General features: G+C 38.0%; 1 protein-coding gene across 1 annotated transcript; it reads right to left on the bottom strand.

The window, feature by feature from the left end:
• Window positions 1-11,573: 11,573 nt before the first annotated feature.
• On the bottom strand, window positions 11,574-20,912 carry LOC121883943 (cytochrome P450 4V2). The gene is made up of 11 exons (XM_042392390.1): window positions 20,720-20,912; window positions 20,440-20,552; window positions 17,435-17,520; window positions 16,075-16,265; window positions 15,842-15,911; window positions 15,602-15,728; window positions 15,326-15,499; window positions 14,549-14,651; window positions 13,787-13,921; window positions 12,501-12,680; window positions 11,574-12,365 (listed from the first exon to the last, which is right to left on the bottom strand). Exons 1-11 carry the CDS (start codon window positions 20,910-20,912, stop codon window positions 12,202-12,204), a joined length of 1,536 nt encoding a protein of 511 aa, XP_042248324.1. The 3' UTR covers window positions 11,574-12,201.
• Window positions 20,913-23,201: the final 2,289 nt, after the last annotated feature.

The following is a 23,201-nucleotide window of genomic DNA, read 5'->3' as shown; positions in this document are numbered from 1 at the left end:
AAGCAGGTGAATGGTGCAAAACAAATGTGTCTTTGGGACAAAATTGTGATGATTTCCAATAACCCATCTAACGCTGCATCTATCTTCCCATTTCAGCTCCCAGTGCATCAAGAAATAATGGGCATATGCAAGGAAAAATTCTTACTGAAACATGAAAACAAAGATGTACCTTTCTCTATTCATCTGCATGAAAACAAGGCCTTAATAAGAAAGTGTTTGCCGTAGTCACATTTCAGACATGAGAGGACAATTAACTGCTGATTTTTACTATTTATAGTAAGTTGGTTCTGACATGACCTCATCACATTTGACCCACTTGTCTTTCATGTCCATGTGACACCCTTGTTATTGGTCTCTATGTGATTTCTGCTGTCACTTGTAATGATGTGCTTATCATCATATATCATGAGTGGTGTCTAATTCCGAGTTAATGCACCGCTACTTTTTCTTTGTGGAAGGACACATCAAACAGACAACAACTCCACAGCAAGGAAAGGGGCCTTGTTCCTCCACATAGCGACTTGTGAGAGTTCATTGGTGGCTACTTTAGACACTAGTGGAGTGAGAACTGACATTGTAACCACAGACACATGAAATTACAAGTTAAATCTTGTATTATACATCTGCATACAAAGACATGTGGGAAATTTAGAGCAACAATGTTTTTTCACTTTATTCAAATGGTTACCAAATAGCTCCCAATGCATACTGTTTATGAAAATGAAAAAGAAGCTATAATCAACATTTTTAGATCAATAATTAAGCACATGACTATGTGTAATATGAAAGGAGTCGCTTGTAGTAACGAATCCACAGAGGATTATCACCCGACTCTGCAGTTCACCTCAGTTCTATGGAGCATTTCAGCATCTTTCAACCCATTGTTTTGGTTTTACAGTAAAACAGGTTGATTCAGTCTCACCACTATAATGGTGAGACTGAACAGCCATAGTTGAAAGCAGTTTACACTGAAAAAGATCTTTAAAAAACAACTTAGAAACTAGATGGTGAACATAATGGAGAATTTAGCAGCTAAAGAGCCAGATCTCTCTCCCAGGAGACAGTGGTGACCAAAACAGGATCATTTCCAGGTGGACACAAGTACATCTCTACATAAATGCTAATGTTGCTCTGCTGGATGTGTAAGTAGGCAACTGTTTGCTAACAAGTTTGCCTTATCAACTTAAGAGGTGAAAGTAATGTCAGTGTTGTGTTCAGCTTGTTTCTGCTGCTCCCTCCTGGCCAAAAAATCTGTCAAGGGGATATATCATGCACACTTCCAGGTCTATATACTTTGGGACTCAACTGGAATATCTTATGCATGATTTACAGTTCAAAAAACTCTTTATTCATCATATACTGGCCCTTCTGGCAGTCCCTCATTTTAGCCTCTCTCTGAAACAGGCTTTTAGCTCCTGTCTCTTAAAAGCCCCCCTCCCGCCAGCTCCGGAGGCTACGCAAACAAGCAATAGTAGTAGGATTTCATTTCACTTCCTGTTCTTTATTCAAAATGTAAACTTCTCAAATACATCCGAAATCCGATCCAAAAAATGCAAGTGGACCACATGAACAACCAATGGAACAGCCTTAGCAAAAAAGACAATGAAACGGATGGCCATTTGTGGGCATGTGCAAACAATCTGATGTCATCACTAGGAGGAAGTAGCGGTAATATATCAAACGAAGCATTCAGAGCAGGCTGAAGTCTGGGCTTTTGACTTTCCATAGAGCATTTTTACATATGTTCACCTGATGTTTTGGAACTATGACTATATTTAACATAGCTGACATTATAACAGTAAATAAATAATAGAAAATCACAAAAGGCCTGTTATGTCCCCTTTAATGCAGATTTAAAATAACAAATAGTTACTAGAGTTGTAATGTTTTGACACACCCTTACATTGGATTTTGTGGCTTTCATGGGGTCTTGTGTGAGTTACTTGAGACCCCCAAGGATAGCTAGTATTTTGCATTCTGGCAAATTATAATCATTAGTTCCAACAAAATGTTCAGTTTTTGGTTACATAATACAGCGTCCCCTTTTAGACAATTATGTGCAATTTTGATAAGTGCCATATTCTAGTTGCATTTAACTTACCACAAGTTTTAAATGTCACAAGCATGGGGAGCAATTGTTTTTTTGTCATGATATACTATTTTGTCTGTATTGGGCTGAGTATTGGGTAATTATGTCCAATTGTAATAAGGAAATAACTGAAAATTATGATTATATCTATTAAAAAGCTGATCTATAAAAAGCTTTTATTTATACAGAGAGGAGCTCATTGAGAGCCCTCTTTACTGCTCCAGTCCCCATTATTTGATCTTTTTAACAGTACAGAACCAACAAATGACAGTCTCTCCATGATTTGGTCATCAGGGTTGTTACTGCGTAATATACTGGCCACTAATATTCCCATTTTCAATAATACGTGAATGACAGTCATAGACTATTATCAGCTTTGTTGACTGTGCATCAAAGTGTGTTCAGTATGAATTTTGCCTTTTATGGTAAGATGATAGGAGGACTAGAGGACTGGAATGAGAAGTGGAGATGGGCACGAGGTTAGAATGGGGTACTTGAATTTTTGTATTTATTTATTTGGCGCAACATTTTATGTGCAATGAGCAGGCACCCGGTAAAGATATTTGCAAGTGGAGTCATTTAAAATGGCACATGAGTAATACTCCATGAGTCAAGAAGCATCAGTTAAGGTCGCTCTGATTTTGTCAACGTAAGGTGAGGATGGCCAGAGCATAACAAATATGCACATCTGCTTCAGTCCAAATAAATAGGACACACTGGCTTTCCCATCATGCGCAGTTAATATTTGGCTGAGTATGGCTGCCAGAATAAATATTGCATGGCAGTTTTGGCTGTTTGGTCAGGCGGTTTTGACCCATCATTCGTCATCCTGCATCTCTCCCAGTGGTGAGGTTTTACATACCCAACTTCTCATTTCAAATAAAGGCAAGGATAAAGAATTGATACAGTTACTTAGTAGTGAGTAATATCACATTATTATTGCATTATTTGTGTTCATACAAATAGCGCAGACCTTTTTCAAGGTCCCACACAGACCGTAGATAGACGGTTCAACAGACAGTGAAAGAGCTGGAGGACACGATGTCTAGAATTGGAGCAGTTATTCTAATTCAAGCTCCGTGATTAAAGAAAAACAACTTGCTTGGCAGAAAAACAAAGTCAGTGGTTAGAGACACCCTGAAGCTAAAGTTTTTAATATCCATCTTTGGAGAACTTATTCAACTTTGAGACAAGAGAGTGCTGAAGAGAAGATGAGTTTTTCTTATACTTGAATGGTCACTTAAAGTCTTCAGCATATATGGAGCTAGAGACACTAAAGATTCAGTCCTGCTTTAACCTTGGTGAGGCTTTAACTTTGCCCTCTTGTGCATGTCAGCTCCCCCCTAATGATTTGCCACTTTGCTTCTCTTAACACACTCCTCTGCCATGAAAATGGTAATCACACACCGCTCTCTAGTTCAGGACAATTTTGGATGCAGCGCTATGCTTTCTGCATGCAGTTGATCTCTTTTTTTGTGCTCACTGGGAACCCTGAGGGCTTGTGGAGAAGCCAGTCACGGAGAGCCTGATAAGGTGCAGACTTTAAGAGGCATGTAAAAACCCTTCTCTTTCTCCTTTTCCTTTCTGTCTGTTTCTCTCCTCTACTATAGTTGGGAGGACTCACACAAAGGTCATTTATCAGATGTCCCTCTGTATTTGTCCTATTCTCTATTCAAGTTCAGCGTAATGGTTGGTTTGACTGATACTGACTGAGCTTTTGAAACAATAGTCGAATGACCTTTTCAACCATGCAGTGATGATTTTTTTTACACTTTGAATGTAAAAACTCATAATTGTGATATAGAAACTGTGTGGAAAGTGAAGTTTCTTTCCACATGCCATCACACAGTTTAACCAGCCTTGTAAAATCCTGTAAAATAATCTTGCATTGCGTTGTAGCTGCTCATATGATCATGCACATAATATTTATTTTTTTAATCTAGAAATATGTGTTCAGACGGGTGAAAAATTGGAGGAAAAGTTAATAAATGACTGGAGAAACATAATGAATGCAGATGCTTCCATACATGGCATGAATGGTTTGATGAGTATGAAAATGATGTGAATTGTATGGCCTCCATAATCACCAGGCCATAATGCCTGGGGTATTTTCAAGCGCTGTCCACCACCATTATTAAAACCCTAAATGAGGGAACATTTCTTGAGTTTAAAGTACATAAAGTCTTTCCTATATATACAGTACCAGTCAAAAGTTTGGACAGACTTTCTCATCAAGGAGCACATCATACATCATACATAACTATCTTGGTTACATTAATTTATGTGGTTAAAGATTGCATAAAAATAATATACTATAAACCCTTGCTAACATTACCCGAGATAGCGTCACGTAACAAAACACATCAGTTAGTCCTCATTCTAAAAGCCTATTGACATGTAATGTTGAAAGTGAAACACACTGTACAAACAGTCCAAGCTTACATTTTTCCTTATCATACTTATAAGACTAGGATCAACTTGCTATATACTACAGTAAAAGAACAATACTGCTTTATTTCCATGTCTTCCACATGGATCAACTGGTGAGGATGAGAAGTTTTGCTGAGACACACACCTTTAACCTCAGTCTTTTAGCATAATATCATGTATGTAGTACGTACATATTTAGACCCCTTTTACAACATTCACATTTAAAATTCTGTTGGAAACAGCACTTTGAACAAACATGGAGCAGTCTTTATCAGCTAGCTAGCTAGCTACAGCTGATCAAATCTGCCAGCGACAGTTGTCATTCCAGACAGCAAAATCAGTGGTCGCTGTTTGGAAATGAAAAGCCGTCTTTTGTCTGCCATTGTCTGAAGTCATGGACCCATTGTTTGAAGGATTACTTAGAATTTGGGGTGGTAAATCTGCCACAGTTATCATAGTAAACTGCATGTGTGCCATGAAAATGGAACAGGACAGGCAAAGCAGCAACAAGAAGGCTAAGCCGATGGTTAATACCTTGACATAAACATATTTGAATGAAATTCATTTCCAGAGTGGTGGCACATGATGTAAAAAAAAAAAAACAGTTTTAAGTTTTAAACGCATCCAAAATTAATATAAGACCCTCAATATCAACACAAGGCTGCAATGTTTCAAAAGCACAGTGTAACACCATAATAAATGTACTTTTTTTTTTTAAGGAAGAAGAAAATGTAAAAAGTTGTTTTTATTTAATTTTCAGTTGCACAAATATTCATTTAAAGTCTCTGATCCCTCTCTGGGCTTCTTATCAGCAGCTTCAAATTGTTTTGACCCCAATCCAACACCATTGTTTACCTGCGGCTTCTTATAATTGAAATTTAACACAAAGCATGTCCAGAAACTCTTCTTATTAATGAGAAATATGAATGATATGAATATAGAAAGATTATTTTGGAGTCGAGACACAAGAGGGACTAACCGCTGATATATTGAGCTGTGGTTGGTTTTTAAGTCCTACTCCACTGTAGTAAAATTGGAGCCATGATCCACATTTCAAACAATTTAGCTGTGAGATTAAGTATTGGTGTACTTCAAAGGAAGTGAAGAATGCGTGGCCTTGGCGCCTTGAGCAATGCGCACCCGTCCACCTCAAAGTTGGTGGCTTACCGGCTCACATGTTTCTATGGGAACAGTAAAGATGTCAGGCAGATGGGTTTATTTTAACTCTATGACTGCCATATCCTCAGCTGATAGTTCTGGAAAACAGATTATCTGGTCTTTGTGATCATTGCTTCTCACTGATCCTGATTTTCAATTTGTTTTTCCTTCCAACTGCTCTCACGCTTTCACTCGGTCTGATATCTCATTTGCTTATCCTCTATCTAATCTCAGTCACATCCTGTATACCTCTTTGTTTCTCTCTTTGTCTTTCACTCTCTCGTTACATATCTCCCTGTCTCTTTCCATATTGGATGACACAATCCTGATCTAAGTTTGGTTTCTAATAGAGGCATTCATTTGATGCGAAAATAGACTGAATCGAGGTTGACGGTAAAAGGAGAGCAAGAGGGAGAGGGGCTGAAAATGAGTGGGTGGTTTAACGGTGAGTGCTGGTGTGGTGTTTGTGTGTGGTGTTTGTGCACACATACTGTACATGTGTGTGGGAGAGTGACTAAAAGCAACCAATAGAGATAGCCGTGTGTCATGAAGCTCCAGCATGGTTCTCAGTCAGATCCAGGGATACTGTCACATCCTGTCCCCTTCAACACTGGTCTGTGTGCTCTGCGGGACAGTGAGGTCTATATGACATCACAGAGATGTAGATATAAATACTACGCTGTCTGAGCTACACCTTCTTCTAGTGTCCTGAGTCAGCTGCAGCATCAATCTACTATATTGATCTTAATGGGTCATTAAAAATGATTTGAGTATTGTTTTAAATAAACAACATCAATAATCTGAAGGTTAAATTCATGCAGTCCATGTGAATGGGTTGTTGGAATACATGGTAACATGCTTTACAGCACAACAAACACCATGCATCATATATCCTGGAAAAGATATACCAATTTGTTTTTGTTTTTTTCAGTTTTCTTCATTTTTTTAAAAGAGGATGTAAGTTTCTGAAAAACCTGGGCACTGTAGTTTTCAGCAAATGTTTCTCAAACAGGAGTAAACAGTGCACTTGTTGGGGACTATTTTCAGTTGCGGATTAATACACAATCAGTGCTCTTATGAGTATTTACAGCATTAGAACAGTGTGTTTATTGTTAGGTTTATACTTACTTTCAACAGCAAATATTTTTAGAGAAGGATTTGTATTGGATTACTGTATCTGCAAGGCTGCTAAATGTTAATACTGAACACATCAGCATAATGTTCACTTAGAACATATTTTTAATTTGTTTTCCCCACAATATCTGCTCTTACAACACAGTATCTTCTTGTAGCAACTAAGCAACCTATCCTTTATCCTAACTACTTTCCTATGCTTCCTGTATGGTACAATTACTTTTAGTTTAGTGTCCTTCATAACATTCTTGACAAAACCAATTAGTCGTATAGAAATGTAATTTCAGGACAGGGTCTCTCATTAATGTGTTTTTAATAGTTTGTGAACAACAATTTAGGTTTCTGGCACAGTGGAATAAGCTTTATCAGGCTTTAGCTCCATAATTAATAGGAGCAATTGCCAGTTTTAGAATATCATCAGCTACAGTATATCCTTTAATTCTCCATTTCACTTTTTAATTTTAATTCTATGTAAAGTTATCACCAATACTGGGCACCCTGATAGAAGAATGGTTAAGGTGGTTAAGGATAACGCATGACTGCAACATCCCCAATTTGAATCTGGAATCTTAGAGAAGGGCCATAGAGATGAAACTATTATCCTCAAAACTCATTCCCAAAATAATCTTTATGGGGATGAGTTCATTCTTGAGAAAACTTGAGAAAATTGAGAGGACTAGGTCTATTTTTAAGTCAGTCCAGATCTGCTACTGACAGAAGACATCAGTTTGTTGAAAATGTATGTAGACTTGTGCTATTTTCAGAGATGATCTCTGTGTAAATCAGTGTAAATGTTGTTTTCAGGTGTGATTTGGAAATTACATCTTCATTATAATGAGTTGAGAGAATCTGCACTCAATGTTGTGCATCCAAGCTACAGAGTTTCTAAGACTGGACACGTGTTAATCAACCAATTTTAAAGAGACATTGCACATTTATCATGTGTCATTCAAGTGTCAGAACACTGAAAAACTGAATCTCGCAGGCTATAAACTGTACACATGCTGAATACAGCTGTCACTCACATCAACATGAAGCTGCCGGGCACTGAGATAGAAAAAAAAAAAGCTGTAGATACATTCTGCTCTTTGTGCTGTTCTTCCATCCCCCTCGCTCACTGTCTGACACACACACACACACTGTACAACACACAGCAAACTTGCCTATCTTTGCCTTGCACACGGTTAGAAAAGGATACACTGCTGCCTCTCTCTGGACATCACTTTTAACTACACTATATTTATCAGTAGAGCAGTATAATGATGGTCATTTTATAATCTACGGCTCTTTACTCTCTTGTATGTTAAGACCTTACGGTGTCCTAGAGCAAAGAATATGTGGAGCAACAAAATTCCATAATCCATTCAACAAAATTTCAATTTCACAAGTGAAATGGGAAATGTATCATCATTTTGCACCTCAAAGTGGTTTCATTTAATTTCATCACTGAGCCCGAGGGCGTATGTGTGTCTCAAATGAAAGTCGCTGACATTAAAGTCTGATTGAAGCCTTTCATGTTGATTTTATTGTTATTTCATAGTGTTTCACATGCAGTGTCTGGTGGTTTGTCTTAAAGGAGTACAACACAGTATATTTTCAGCTTAAAAGCAACAGAGTTGAGCATATGGGTAACATTATAGTGACAGAAATCTATCCTTGTTTATCCCTGCTTGTCTACTTACAATCCCTTGTCACAGATTGCATACAGTGTGTCTGTGAGCAAGGCTGTAGCTACACAGAGGTCATGTCCTCTGTATTTTTTTCCGAGAATATGTAGCTCTGAAGTATGGGATATGGAGGACCGCACATCTCATTTGATTATTTTTGTAAGGCTAAAGAGATTAAACCATCCTGTATTACATAAAAACTGAGCAACAATGAGAGGAAAATCTGAATGATAGATTTTGTATATCAGCATATGTTTTTTTTTTGTTCTTTCCTGTCCTGTTAATCATCTCAGATTTATCTTGTGCCTCCATGAGGAGTCCTTGACCCCCAGGCTGGGAACCAATGCTTTAGTGGTTTATATCTGTCTTGGAATCGGAAGCTGCGCACAGACTTTGAACAGACTGCTCTCAGATCCTTGAAAACCTTCCGTGGCACTTCTGCCAACTGCTACATCTGCACTGATATGTGTTTCAAAACTGCAAATATACTTTTTTTAATGCCTTTTACAGTGTAATTTTCTCTTCATGAATTAATATTCTGTCTACTTTGTGGAACTGATTCTACAGTAGTCAGAGAGCTCTCAGATGCTGCTGCAAGTAACTGAAATGTTAAGATGATTATGTAACTGCAATGCACAGTAGAATAAAACTGCCAGGCATGGGAGAGTTGAGGGACTTAGACTAATGGGGTCAGTCCTATGCACCTTCAGCTTTTTCCATTTTAAGTTGTTTATTAGACTTGAAAAAAGGTTGAAAAATACAGTGAACAGTTGACTAGTAACCAAAAAGGCATGCTAAGCAAAGAGGAAATCTCTCTGTCCAACTTTTCCAACTAAACGTTCAGAAGGCATCTGTAATGTCAAACTGAAAGAATGAAAAGACAAAAAAAACATAAAGATAGACATATTCCCTAAATAATTATAATTACCATTACAGTGTGTAGATATTTAAAATAACAGAAACATTATCAGGAACCATGTACATGTACTTTTATATGTACTATTTTTACTTTGTGATACATTATTGTAATTAACATTTTTACAGACTACTTTAGATTTGTACTGCAAAATAAAATGAATGCCTTATCTTTAGAACAGAGGCGTGTCTTGAAAGTTAATCTCATGCAATTCACCTACTATGGCCATGCATTAAATGTGAGCAAAAGCTTTCATTCGAGCCATTTATTAGAGATTCTCAGATAAATGAGCTCTTCCTGCTTCATTTGGAGCTCAGGCGCCTCAGCTCTGTCCAGCCATTGATTAGAGGTGTGCTCAATAATTCAAATAATAGCATCGGAAAAGAGCATGCAATTCATCATCAGTCATGTCACTTTGGTGTTAGGCAATGACCCTTGCAGTCATGCCAGCTAAATCATCCTATGACATTATGGATGGGGTCATTTGTAACTGTGTCATGCTAAGATTGCTACTTTGTCACAATGGATCCTTCTGACCTCAATGGGATTCAGTAAAGAGTTTTACTCATTATAAAGCTGATTGTGCTCTCATAAGAGTTCCAGCCACCAGGGTGAAGTGAGGTCAAGAGTGCTGAAGATGTGTTAAGGATTAGGTGCGACTACAGTTTTGCATCTTTAATCAACACTTTAATCAGTTCTCAACAGTATATATTTTAAACCTGCATTAAAGGGTCAATTGGATTTTACACATGAAGATCAGTTTACTCCCAATGGGGAGTACTACTCAGCCTGTAAAAACAGGCTGTGGGTATCTCATGAAAGATGCACGGAGGGTTTCATGAAAGAGGATATCCTGTTGCATTATGGGGAATGTAGTACCCAGTGCTTTGGGACCTTTAGCCATACAAAGGACTAAAATTTAGAACATCTCAGCATCTGCAGCATCCGTTTTTACCTTTTTTCCAACTGTCACAACTTTATGAAAGTGCAATACCAAATCACCATAGTGCCCCTTTAAGCATATAAGCATATAACATATTTGTTATATTAAAGGGAAACTTCTGTATTTTTCAACCTGGACCCTATTTTCCCATCATTTTGTGTCTAAGTGACTAATGGGGACAACAGTTTTTGAAATTGGTCCTGTATTGAGCAAGAGCGCTTCAGCCAGCAGCTGTGAAACGGCCTGCAATGTAATCCTTTGGGGCAATAGTGCCACAGTAATGTACATCCACTAAAAGTGCTTGTTTTTGCCACTGACAGGCTCAGATTGTTATTATAAGTGTCTGACAACATTATGGAAAGGACCATACAGAGAAATAAAACATTTTTCTTTACCTTTCGCTTGATCTTGTCTGTTTGTTATTGTGTCTAATCAAGTCTCGGCCAAGGAGAAGTGTCATTTTAAAATCTCGCAAGCATTTTCAGAGAGTTGGAGAGTTGGAGAGAGGAGTTCCAGGAAGAGTTTGTTGTGTTGGAGTACAGACAGTGTAGCTTAGCGTTATCTAAAAGATTTTCAAAGTCATGGCTGAATATTTGGCTGATTTCTACAACAACTTGACTGTTGCGTGATTCCAGAACGAGACTTCTCCTTGAGTGAGACTTGGTTAGACAAAATAACAGACTGGATCAAGCGAAAGGTTAAAAAAAAAAAAAACATTTTATTTTTCTGTACAGTCCTTTCCATAATATTGTCAGACACCTATAATAACAATCTGAGCCTGTTGGCAAAAACAAGAAATTTTAGTGGACGTACATTGATAGAGCGCTATTGCCCCAAAGGCTGAATTGCTCTTGCTCAATACTGGATGTAGTTTAATAATTGTTGTCTCCATTAGTCACTTAGACACAAAAAGATGGGAAAATAGGGTCCAGGTTGAAAAATACACAAGTTTCCCTTTAACACTATACCCAACAATTCTGTAGGTCAGTACAGCTTTTAGCCTCTTTTAGTTGTTTGTTGACACATTAGCCAATGCAACTTAATGAGTCCACAGTTGTCAGAGCTTGTGATTCAGTGAAACTGTTTTGGATTCTTTCTGCCCCCTTGTGGTCACTTGGAGGTTGTAACGTGGGCTCATGAATAAAAGAATGTCGGAGTCTTTAACATTCATTATTTATTTCAAAAGGCGAACAGTAAAGCATGACATAGTTCTCAGTAGTGTCATAGTATCGTACATTCAGTAGTAGCCATCATAAGTCTCTAGCTCTCTATACAGAGGGTCTCAAGCAAGGTCATGCAATACGGCCACATACTGTGCAATAGTCTCATGAGGTGTCTATGCTTTCTGAAGGCATGCCATCCTATGACAACATTAACTTTGGGTGTGAAATGTTTCTCTAATGCAGCAACAGCAGAGGGAAAAGTGTCACCCGTGTCTGGCAATGAGTAGAAAATCTGTTGTCTCTCGGCCCCGAGGCAATAGAGTAAAGTAGCTCTCTTGCAAACTTCAGGCCAAGCATTCTCCTTTGCATTAATCACTAGCAAGTAGTTGTTGAAAATTCGCATCCACATGTTGAAAGGCGTCAGTGGCCCTCCCAGGCAAAGCATAAACAACAGAGGTTCACTCATCGCCAAAATGTTAGGTGGGCTCATGAATAACAGAACACAAGAGCCATTTCTTTCAACAGGCTGACAGTAAAGCGAAACATAGTTCTCAGCATAGTATTAGCTATGCTGCTACAGTAGCTAGGGGTTTGAAAATTAACATTCAGAAGAAATGCTGCACAAACGAAAACGGCTGATTCTTGTGCTATGTATTGCTAAGTCCTATTATGAACTGGAACAGGTGCTACTTTGATGAAGTCTAAGGCTTCCTTTTTTCCAGTTTGATCCAGATGCCCCTCTCTGGTCGGAGGATGAGCTCTCCTACCGGCCTCAGCTCTTCACGTTTCTGACAAGCTTCAACACTGAAGTTACGCAGAATAGATGCCAAAATCACCTTTTCTTCCATTAGTGCAAACCGCTGACCTGAGTACCATTATAATGGAAAGAAAACAGCAGTGATGCTTGATGTGATACAAAGGTTAAAGAGCTTCACTCAGAAAACAAAGTATATATGGAGAGAGATCCAGTAAACTACAAAGTCAAGTGTTCTGATCTTACCTATACAGTTGCGGAGTCCAGCAGAGAAGGGGATGTATGCATATGGAGGTCTTCCCACTGAATTCTCAGGCAGAAAGCGTTCTGGCCGAAACTCCTCAGGCTCAGGGAAGTATCGTGGGTCACGGTGCAGAGAGTAGGTGATGATGACAACGTTTGCACCTTTGGGGACTTTGAAACCATCTACAGGCACAAAAGGAACATAGTTAAGAAAGAAAATGATCTTTATTAATGCTTTATCTTTTTTTTTTTTTGATGTTTTGACCTATCATTAGGTCCTGCAGTGGGATCAGGCTGGGGTGCCGTGTCTACTGAGCCCTCTGACATGCATCACCATTCTCTAGCCCTGATCTAATGTACTTTTGAACTTCCTTTGAATCCTACCCTCACCCAAGCAAAGAGCAGATGCTCAGCAGCTTGGTCTGGCCTTACTGCAAATACATTGCATCTGCTTTAGTTACTCTACACTGGCTTGATAAGCATAATCTGAATGTCATGGCAGCCAGCATCCCTGCTTATCAAGCTCCACTCTTACAACTAGTTATATCAGAAACTTAATGACACACAGATTTCTTATCAATACACAGTAAAATGTGCCAAATCTGGAACATTTTAGCAATATCATTGCAATCACAAAACTTGTCAGTCAGCTTGATAAGTATACTTACTGCTAATGATAGGATTGTAGCCCAGAACTTCAAAAAAGTTGTAATTAACCAATCATGTAATTAATCATGTAGCACTTTAGGATAGATGGTGTGGGAAACATGTTAGAAAGCCATATGAGACAGATCTCAGTAGAAAGGAAAAAAGTCCCCTTTCGTAGGTCAATTTTCTGAGGGTTTTTTTGTTTGTTTGTTTGTTTGTTTTTTATTTTAGCAGGAAAAACAGCAGAGCAATGTAAAACCATTACCAGCAATGGGCCTGACTCAGTTTAGAAACTGTTTTCCAGCAGGTTTCCTGGTGTCCCACAATAAGGACAGCTCATCAGAAACAACTTTTTGGTCAATAGTTTTGTGCAAAAACTGACTGATATTTAACCAATGTCGCAAGTTGTGATGCTGTTTAAAAAATAATTTGATTAAACTCTGTGAAAATTGTGGAAAAGACAGCTTGTCAACTCCATAAAATAGATGTTAGGTGACAAAGAAACACTATTTTTCAAATGAAAATAACCTAGAAAGTCTAGCTTCTCTTGGCTTCTTGTAAAAAAAAATATCACTCCTTGGGGGATTTGCACTCATCAGATGAATGCGTCATTCAAGTGTCATCACTCATCTCTAACTCACTGATATGGCAGTCTTCACCGATGCTACGGGCAAAGAAAGGAACAGAGGGAAACAGTCGCAGGGCCTCCTTGATCACACACTCCAGGTATTTGAGTTTCTTCAGGTCCTCTGTGTTAATAGGTCGGTCAGATGTACCTTTACACACAACACAGGAAACACTGTTAAACTGATACATAATAACAGGACATGGTGTAACATGGTATTCTTATGTCCTTGACAGTTTCTCTACTTTCCCACCTTCTACAGTTGATAAGACTTAAATGGTACTGTATTGTTTCATTGACACACCTCATGGATGTGTTGTGTTTATTCAATAAGACACAAATTCAAGAGTCAAGAGCGAAGTTCCTACCCATAGACCATATCAACAATCATTCACAGAAGAAATTGGTTATATAACTAGGTGTGATAAGGTCATGTAATTATTAATTTTACATTACAAAAAGAAATGTTTAGTATATCACAAAATGAATGCTTAAGGACCAGTTCAGATCCTTGTCCTGGTGTAAACTTTACATATGTTATTACTATGAAACCATCAAGATTACATCATGGAAAATCCATGGAGGCCACTTTAAAAGTGAAAATAATTCAATTATTCTTTATGTATGTTGGCAAGGATTTTCACAGCTGAGCTCCTCTTGATTTGTAAAGAGCAATTAGTCTGAACACAGATGAGTCAAAGGGCCTTTAGGCGGGAAAATAAATGATGTCATGAAAGTGAGAAGAAGTGCGGTGACTAGGAGGGCATGTTACTGTTACCGAACACCTCCTGAAGCTCTTGTTGAACTTTGCTGTGCGCCTCAGGGTGGGAGCCCAGCAGATGTAGGGCCCAGTTCATAGAGGCTGCTGTGGTATCATGACCCTGCAAAAGGAAGCAGTTAAATGGAGAACAACACATTATTAAAGATTTTAAAGCTGCATGAATAGGGTTTTTTTTTTTTTTTGGCCACAACATTGTGACGGTAATTTAATCTCATACAACACTGACATGTAACCTTATAATGTTGGTATGGGGAGGATGTTAGCAAATAATTGTATTTTGTATGGAGTGCTCTGTGTGTTTTTTGCTTTGTACTTTTTGCTGTTGTGCTGTTGTATGTTTTGATTGAGGGGGACTGCGGATGAAAATTAGTTTTGAGCTAACTCCGGTGCACTGCATCTTTTATGTTGAAAACTGTACACTGTCCCAATAAATAAATACAATAAATTGCCTGTTTACACACCCAGCAGATATTAGTTTTCATTTGGAATTGTTTTGAAAGTCAAATATTCCCTCTCCTTTTAATAGTTTAATTTAATTTGCCTGCTTCTGCTTGAAACAAGGTTGACGACAACAGTGAGAAAGAACCCAAACAGTTCAGTCACTGGCCATAATACCAAAAGAAAGAGCTGAAAGGCTCTAATATGCTGTATAGAGCTGAGGCAAACCGCAGAGCTGGGTGATAATTCTGTTTGTTCATCACTATGAGGAACTCCTTTCAAATTACACATAGTCAAGAGACACATTGTTAAAGTAAAACTAAAATAAATACCAACCCTAAACATAAAGGTGTCCACTTCCTCCTGAATGTCCTGATGGCTCATCCCATTGCCGTCCTCATCAGTAGTCTTCAAGAGCATGTCCAGAAATGCTCGTCTTTTCCTCGTGCCCTGGTCAGACTCGCTGTCTGATCCAGTGTTAGAAATGTTCTCTGCTCTTTCACGTGTCACCTGAGGAGAAATGATTAAGGTAGAATATTGTGCCTCTTCTGCTTAAATTCTGCATCATCAACAACATTCAAGGATTTTTGGACCACTGGACCCGTCACTCACTTTGTATGTAAAGGAATGGAGGATCTTGAGTGTCTTGTCATGCTCCCGGGCCTCACCAAAGAAGGTGTACATAAAGTCAGGCCAAAACCAAGGTGACCTCTGTCTGCGGCTGATAATGTCACTCATTCTAAGGATGAAAGGTTAGGTAAAAGACAAATAAACATAAAACAATTGATCAGACACTTTTTCCTTATTATTGCATGTATTCATGTGACAGCAAAGAAAATTAAAAGAACTCACCTATACACACTCTGTACATACTCTGAATCAGAATTACTCTGGGCGTAAATTTTCTTTCCCATTGCAGTTTCTGAAAAGACATTGTTTAAAGGGTATTTGAATGCCCAATGTATATATTCAGTATTGTGTATCCCTCTTATTTTATAAGTTAATGCATGTTATATGAAAACACAGGTAAACAGTTCATCCATACATGAGCACATGCACATTCAATATACAGCACATACACTCACCACAGATAATGTCCAGGGCACACAAGGTGATGTGATTGAAGCAGTTGAATGGGCCCTTCCCTGCCTGCTCCTCCAGCTTCTCCACCAGGATCTCTGACTGCTCATTCATCACTTCCAAGAAGTCCGTCAGGATGGAGAAGTGGAAGGTGGGAGTCAACATCTTTCGCCGCTGACGCCACTTACGGCCAGTGCTGATCAAAAGATGGAGACGTCAAAGAGGGTAAAAGAGTAAGAGTGATCCCCTGAACTTTCATCTAACATCACCATGACCTCAAGATTTTTAATAACGGCAGTGGTAATAAGTCTTGGACTTTATTGTGTCATCCTTGACATTTTTGTTGGTGAGTGTGCTTTAATGTCCTCCTCATACTGTCAAATAAATTGAACTAAACTAAAGACCTTCAACACTTTGGCCCATAATGAGGTATTCTAAAAATACATTGACATGAAACTTGCTGTGTGGACATATAATGGTCACACGAAAATAAATCTGAATGTTTTCGGTGACCCCCTGACTTGTCCCAGCCTGTAGCTCCATCATGAAGTTAATATTTCTTCATGTACAAGGCAAATAATAAAATCACTGAATACATTAATGCTGCCCAGATAATAACTGTCTTATTTCTGTTTTTATTTCTTTTCAATTTTCTTTTGTTTTATTTTACATTGGAATTGGTTTTATCTTTTTTATGATTTATTTTTATTTACTGCTCTATGTGAAGCACTTTATAACATGGGTTTTGAAAAGTGCTCTATAAATAAAGTTTACTATTATTATTATTATTATTATTATTATTATTATTATTATTATTATTATTATTATTATTAACCATCTCTTTTGCTAAGTAGTGCTTTCCTGAGGTGCCACTTTAAGTTCAAATTTGTACCCAAATTTGCCTTTTTGATGAACTTTTCTGTATGCAGTGACCCCTTAACTTTTCCCTCCCCCAGAGCAAAATTCACACTTGTAAATAACATAATCAAAATTAAATGAAAGACTGCATGAAATTTACTTCTTAACACTTTCATAATACTCCCATAACATCTCTGTCCATGTTGGACATTACATGACCTTTCTTCTAGCACCACCCTCTGCATACTATGTATACAAGTATACATATAGTCTTTCGAGTGTGAATCCACTACACACTCAAAACATGGTCAGATTTAGTCTACAGTAAGCTTATCGGACTCTGCTTTGGTCTTGTTTTTGTTTTTTTTTGTTTTTGGTGTATTTAAAGTATAAATATTTCTTAAATTTCTCTATATTAATGCAAAAGTCACACATTTTATATGACTAACAGACCTTTACTATTTATTTATATTTTACTATATATCACACTGTGCAGAGGCTACATACCTAGTGAGCAGACCAGTTCCAAGCCAAGGATGGAGGAAGCTGTATGCATAGGCTTTTTCCATATGAACAGCGTTGGTCAGAACTGTCTATAAAAAACAGTTTGTAGAAAAAGACATATGATAATAAGAATATATTATACCATAGCCTTGTTAGACCAATCACATTAAGAGAGTTATTTAGCAAAACACTGTAAGCATCCATCTAATTGTTTAACCACTGACTATGTACAGGTACTGTAAATATAGCCTGTACATACAGGTGAAGTTGCCTTAAAGTTACAATGACTGCGGTCTGAGCAGTGGAACAGCAGCATGATAAAAAAGTGCAATGGCATCCTTAATAGAACGTCTTGTTAGGCAGGGAATAACAAGGTTAAAGTCAACCTGAGTTATTTTAGCTTTAACTCTGCAGCTTCCACTTCATTAACCCTTGTTTGGTGTTTGTGGTTTTGTTACTCACCCAATGTTTGGAGATCCGGTGGACCCACAAAATTATTGGGTTTTTAAGACAATACAGCCATGACAATTTATGTAAAAATACCTAACAGATGTGGACTTTATCTCAGTTGCAAGTAATATAGACAGCAGATATGGTTTATATTTGCCATTTACCTCTGCTAGATCACATTTATCAATAAAAGTGCTATTCATTTTTTGTGATAAAATGTATGTATGTATACACACACACACACACACACACATATATATATATATATATATATATATATATATATATATAAATCAGAGACAGAGGTGGAATATAAATGAAAAAGCGTTGTGCACCAAGATGTCCAAGACATTAAAAAATATCATAAGTGGCAAGCACAGGGTTCTTCTTTTGCAGCTATAGCCAGTCACCAGGTTGTCCAAACTGTCCACCCTTCCTTTTGTGGCATTGAAATCCATAATGATTTTAGGTTTTTGATGCTCCTGGCCACAGATTCTTCCATCCCTATGCAGTGTACTCAAGTACCACATTTTTGCCTTTCTTTGCCATGTAGGACACCAGAGACGTGTAAGCCATGAACACAACAGGCCTGTGTAGTCTGTGTAGTCAACACCTGAGGTAGGAGCTCTGTCTTGTTTTTTCGTACTGGTCCTACCATCGTTAGCTGCCTCTTTAGGAGCTCCTGTCCCAGCTTGTGCAAAGTAAAAAAGTTATCGCATATGATGTAGCCAAAGAGTCCCTGTGCATTTCCAGGACAACTCGCATCCCTTGGTTCTTCTCAAGGGCTCCTCCATCTGGCTTCCTTGTATACACTTGCACACATACGATGAAGCAGCATCACAGGCAGCCCAGATCTTAATTCCATATTTTGCGGGTTTAGACATTATGCACTGCCTGAGGGGGCAGTGGCCCCTAAATAATGAATAAGCTTCTCATCAACAGTAACATTGGGCTGAGGGTTGTAAAACAGGGGAATGTGGTCCACCCACTTGTCCTACACTGACCTGATGGCAGCTAGCTTATCTCTCTGCCACGGAGCTCTTCTAGTGTCCAGGTTATTGAAGTGGATAATCCTGGAAAAAATTTGGAAGTTTTCCAAAGACGTTGACTACATTTACGTACAAACTAATATTCCACTATTATTCTGACTGTGACAATATTCCAAATATGATATGGGTCATGTAAACAGCATATTCCATTTGGATATTCCGATTTAGGCCTTCTTCCGAATGTAGCATTTTCTGCTTAAGACATGTGAGATATGTCGATATTATTGAGGTTTTAGGAGCACTCTTTGGAAAAATGGGCTGGAAAAACAGAGCATGGCTTCTCCACAATGGGGACGGAGGGGTTTGATTATTATCATAATTAACGGTGACGACTCGGTGTGATGCACCAAAAACACTCAACAGTGTAGTAAACATCATGGGACAACCTAGGTATTGGATGTGCCTGTAACTTTAACTAACTATCAGTCATATCAATATAAATTATAAATATCAGACAGCAGCTTTGCCATATTGATCAACTGTGATCAACAGTTTGCAGCTGGGGTAGAGTGTGAGAAAATATAGAATGTTTAGAATGTTTTGAAATAACATTGTGCAGGTTCCTGCAGGACATTTTGTAGTTTTACACACTACAGAGGGTAAAGTGTGCAGGAATATGTGGGAGCAGACAGGTTCTCGGTGCTTGAAATGTAACTGTGATGATGTAACCTTGACTGTGTGTGTGTGTGTACTTTCACACACTACAGAGGGTAGAGAATGCATGAATAGCAGGAGCAGAAAGGTTCTTGGTGCTATGTCGAAACCTTGTGTGTGTGTATGTATGTTGTACACAGAGAAGCTGGAAGGTGATCTTGAAAAGAAAAGAAATAAGAATCCTTATTACTACTACACTACTGTGTGTGTGTGTGTGTGTGTGTGTGTGTGTGTGTGTGTGTGTGTGTGTGTGTGTGTGTGTGTGGTCCAGGTGTTCCTCATTTGTGGGGACATAAATCTGTTTACACAGTCATGTTGTGGGGACTCGCCTCCCTTATGGGGACAAAAAGCAAATCCCCTTAACGTAAATCATTAATTTTAGGGTGAAGACTTGGTTTAAAGTTTAGGTTAGTTTAGGGTTATATTTAGGTAAAGGTAAATGTCCAGGAAATGAATGTATGTCAATGTTATGTCCTCTGAAGTCATGGAAACATGACTGTGTGTGTGTGTGTGTGTGTGTGTATGTGTGTTTTAGTAAACATTGAAAACGGGTCCCACAGACCCGAACACCATACAAGGGTTAAGTTTTGAATGTGTGAGCTATTTTTATTCCAAGAAAATGTGATATTTGGGTGTTGTAGTTACATCTGTTCAAGCTTTGACTGTAATCACCCAACATATAGCAAAACAGATGCGAGGTGTATGAATAAAAATAGGAAATAAATAAAATCCGCACTTTTGACGTATTAATATGACTTTTTGGTTCAAAGGTACGTTTACAGGATAAGGCATGTGGACCCTAAATGCTACACCCACTGTTGGAAATGTGATACTGTAAATGTGGAGTTACTATACCTCAACAGTCTCAGCATGAAACAAAACCACAAATGGCACTGGTCCAACCCAAATTTTAAGCAGTGGTGCGTTACAGAACTCATGGGTATAATCCACAATTTGACGAAAGAAATCTGAAACAAGAAAAGAATTATACAGTAACATAGTATTATCTCATGTTACAGTACTTACATAGCCAATTATTTCCTCACTAGTGTCAGTCAACTGTCAGTGCCTTGACAATCTGCACATGAAGCAGTCTATGCAGCCTCCCATAGCAGCATGTTGATTGCTTTCTTACCTCCTGCATTGGTTTTGAACTGCAGTGCATTTCCAATGAAGAGGTATGTTCCTTCCACCTCTGGAATAGGCTTCATTTCAAACCATTTGTGCAAGTAACTGCTGAGCAGCTTGTAGGTGATGTAGGCCAGAGTAACAATGAAGATGCTGACCCCAAGTAAAGGTACCGTATAACTACCAAGTAAACCTGCCATCTTTTTTGCAGTACCAGGCTGTCTTTGTGTGCCTCCGCTATTAAGAGGCTGTGAAGTGTCCTCTCTGCTGTGGCCCCTCCTACCCTGTGCTGTCAACTTACTGGGTTAACGGTCACTATGGTATATTTGGACATTCATTGTTCTTGGTCAGAATCATTCTACAGCATTTTATAAGACTGTTATAGAATGGTGAGTAAGAAAAAGGTGATAAAAACATAAGGACTAAAATGTGCAAGATCAGAGTGATCTGTAAATATTGGCATAAATTGTGTAATAAATGTTAATTATTTACCATGTGATAACTGACCGGCCCTGACCAAGGCCTTTGTCCTACTTAGACCTTGTTTGGTATATGTCACCATCATTTCATGTCATGTCTGACCTGATTGGTTAATAAATAACAGCTTTATCCTTGTATTGGATATCTGGTTGCCCACAATAGTTTTCACTGCTGGAAGATATGAAATAAATAACCTTATATATATATATATATATATATATATAGATAGATAGATAGATAGATAGATAGATAGATAGATCGACAGATAGATAGATAGATAGATAGATAGATAGATAGATAGATAGATAGATAGATAGATAGATAGATAGATAGATAGATAGATAGATAGATATGAAACTTTATTTAATCAGACAATCATTCAGAACAAGATCTTTTTTGCACAAGCGACAAAACAAACATGGCCAGACAAACAAAAGTATATACAGCATCAGAAACAATCACAGACATCACCATGTACATTCACTGTCAAAAGTTTAAAATCAGCCAATGGGATGAGACATTCAAGATTTGAAATCATTTGTGATTCTTTTTTTTTTAGGTGCAAAGTCATGGAAGGAAGTCTTCCCACATTCAGTATTTACACAAGGGCTAACTGGAGTTAAACAGTCCTGAGATCTGGTCTGTTGAGAGTTGGTTTAAACATCTGAGAAGTGATATACTGGGGCAGCTTTTATATATAAAATGATAGTGCGTAGCTCTGAGGACCAGCCTTCTTTTTCATATAGTACAGTGTACAACATTTTTGTCCTGTAATGAAGCACAAAGCACAATTGCATGAGAATACAGGATATCTCCATAGTCAAACCTTCCTGGACAAAACACTTTTTTGTCGGCATTTAGTACAAGTTTAAGATTATGCAGAGATGTCTGAGGAGTGTTAAAAGCAGATTGTAGTCTAGATATACTATCTTGACTTGAAGAGCAGCCAAATGCATAAGCCTGTGTCATCCACATAAAGGCGGATATTATACATCTGTGTTGAAGTGATAATATTGTTTATGTAGAGTGTAAATATCCTTGTGGATCCTTGCAGTGCGCCCTTATTTAGACTAATGTGAGACCATCACTGCAGATCACCTGTGTTCTATCAGACAAAAGTGCACACAGTGCACATCAGTTCTGAGCAAGAACGTCCAGACAGCATAGTTTGTTGAGTAAAACACAGTGGCCAAAAGCCTTAGAAAGATCAACAAACAACCCTTTTGATTACAGTCATAATCCTGGTCTCATTTAAAAGGTAAATCTAAATTTTACAACTAAAAAGTCAGAATGAGTTTAAATCATCCTGAAAATAATGCCACCAAGGCTAAAGTGTCCCAGGACAATGTTGCTTAACAGGTTAAAGGATCATTGCAAGGGAGGAGATCGTATATATTGGACGATAATTGTTGATGTTATCAGTGGATCCACCTTTGTGCCTGAGCTGCCTTCCATTCTGCTGGTATCCTACCAGTAATGAGTGTTAGATTAAATATATGGCTACTGCAAGTAGTGACAAAGAGAGTACTAAGGCTCAGGACATAAGAATCTAGATTGTATTCATCTGGTGACCGTCTTATGTTTAAACCTGCAAGTGCATTACATACTTAATTACTGAAAGGCCTAAAGAAAATGTAAATGTGTAAGGGGATATTGCTTACTGTTCAGAATAAATCTTACAGGATATGTTGTACTGTACTCTCCATATACTTTATGTATACTGTACCATACTGAAAATATACCATGAATGGAAATAGAGTGCTCCAGTTCCTTGAATCTGGCCTCATTCCATGTTTCTATAACTGCATTGCATAACTTGTTTCAAATAAAATGTACATAAGCTTAAACATTACTATACCAAGAACATATCTGACAATCAGTACCAAATTAAAAAGTAACAGTGTCCTACTTGTGTATATGGTGTCACTAATGGGAGATTTGATTAGCATTTGAAGCATAGAAAATGCTGTAGTTTCTTACAATAACCACTAGATGTCATTATGACATAA

Source organism: Thunnus maccoyii, chromosome 2, assembly GCF_910596095.1.
Source record: "Thunnus maccoyii chromosome 2, fThuMac1.1, whole genome shotgun sequence".
Classification (NCBI taxonomy): domain Eukaryota; kingdom Metazoa; phylum Chordata; class Actinopteri; order Scombriformes; family Scombridae; genus Thunnus; species Thunnus maccoyii.
This window is presented reverse-complemented; position numbering and strand designations above follow the sequence as displayed.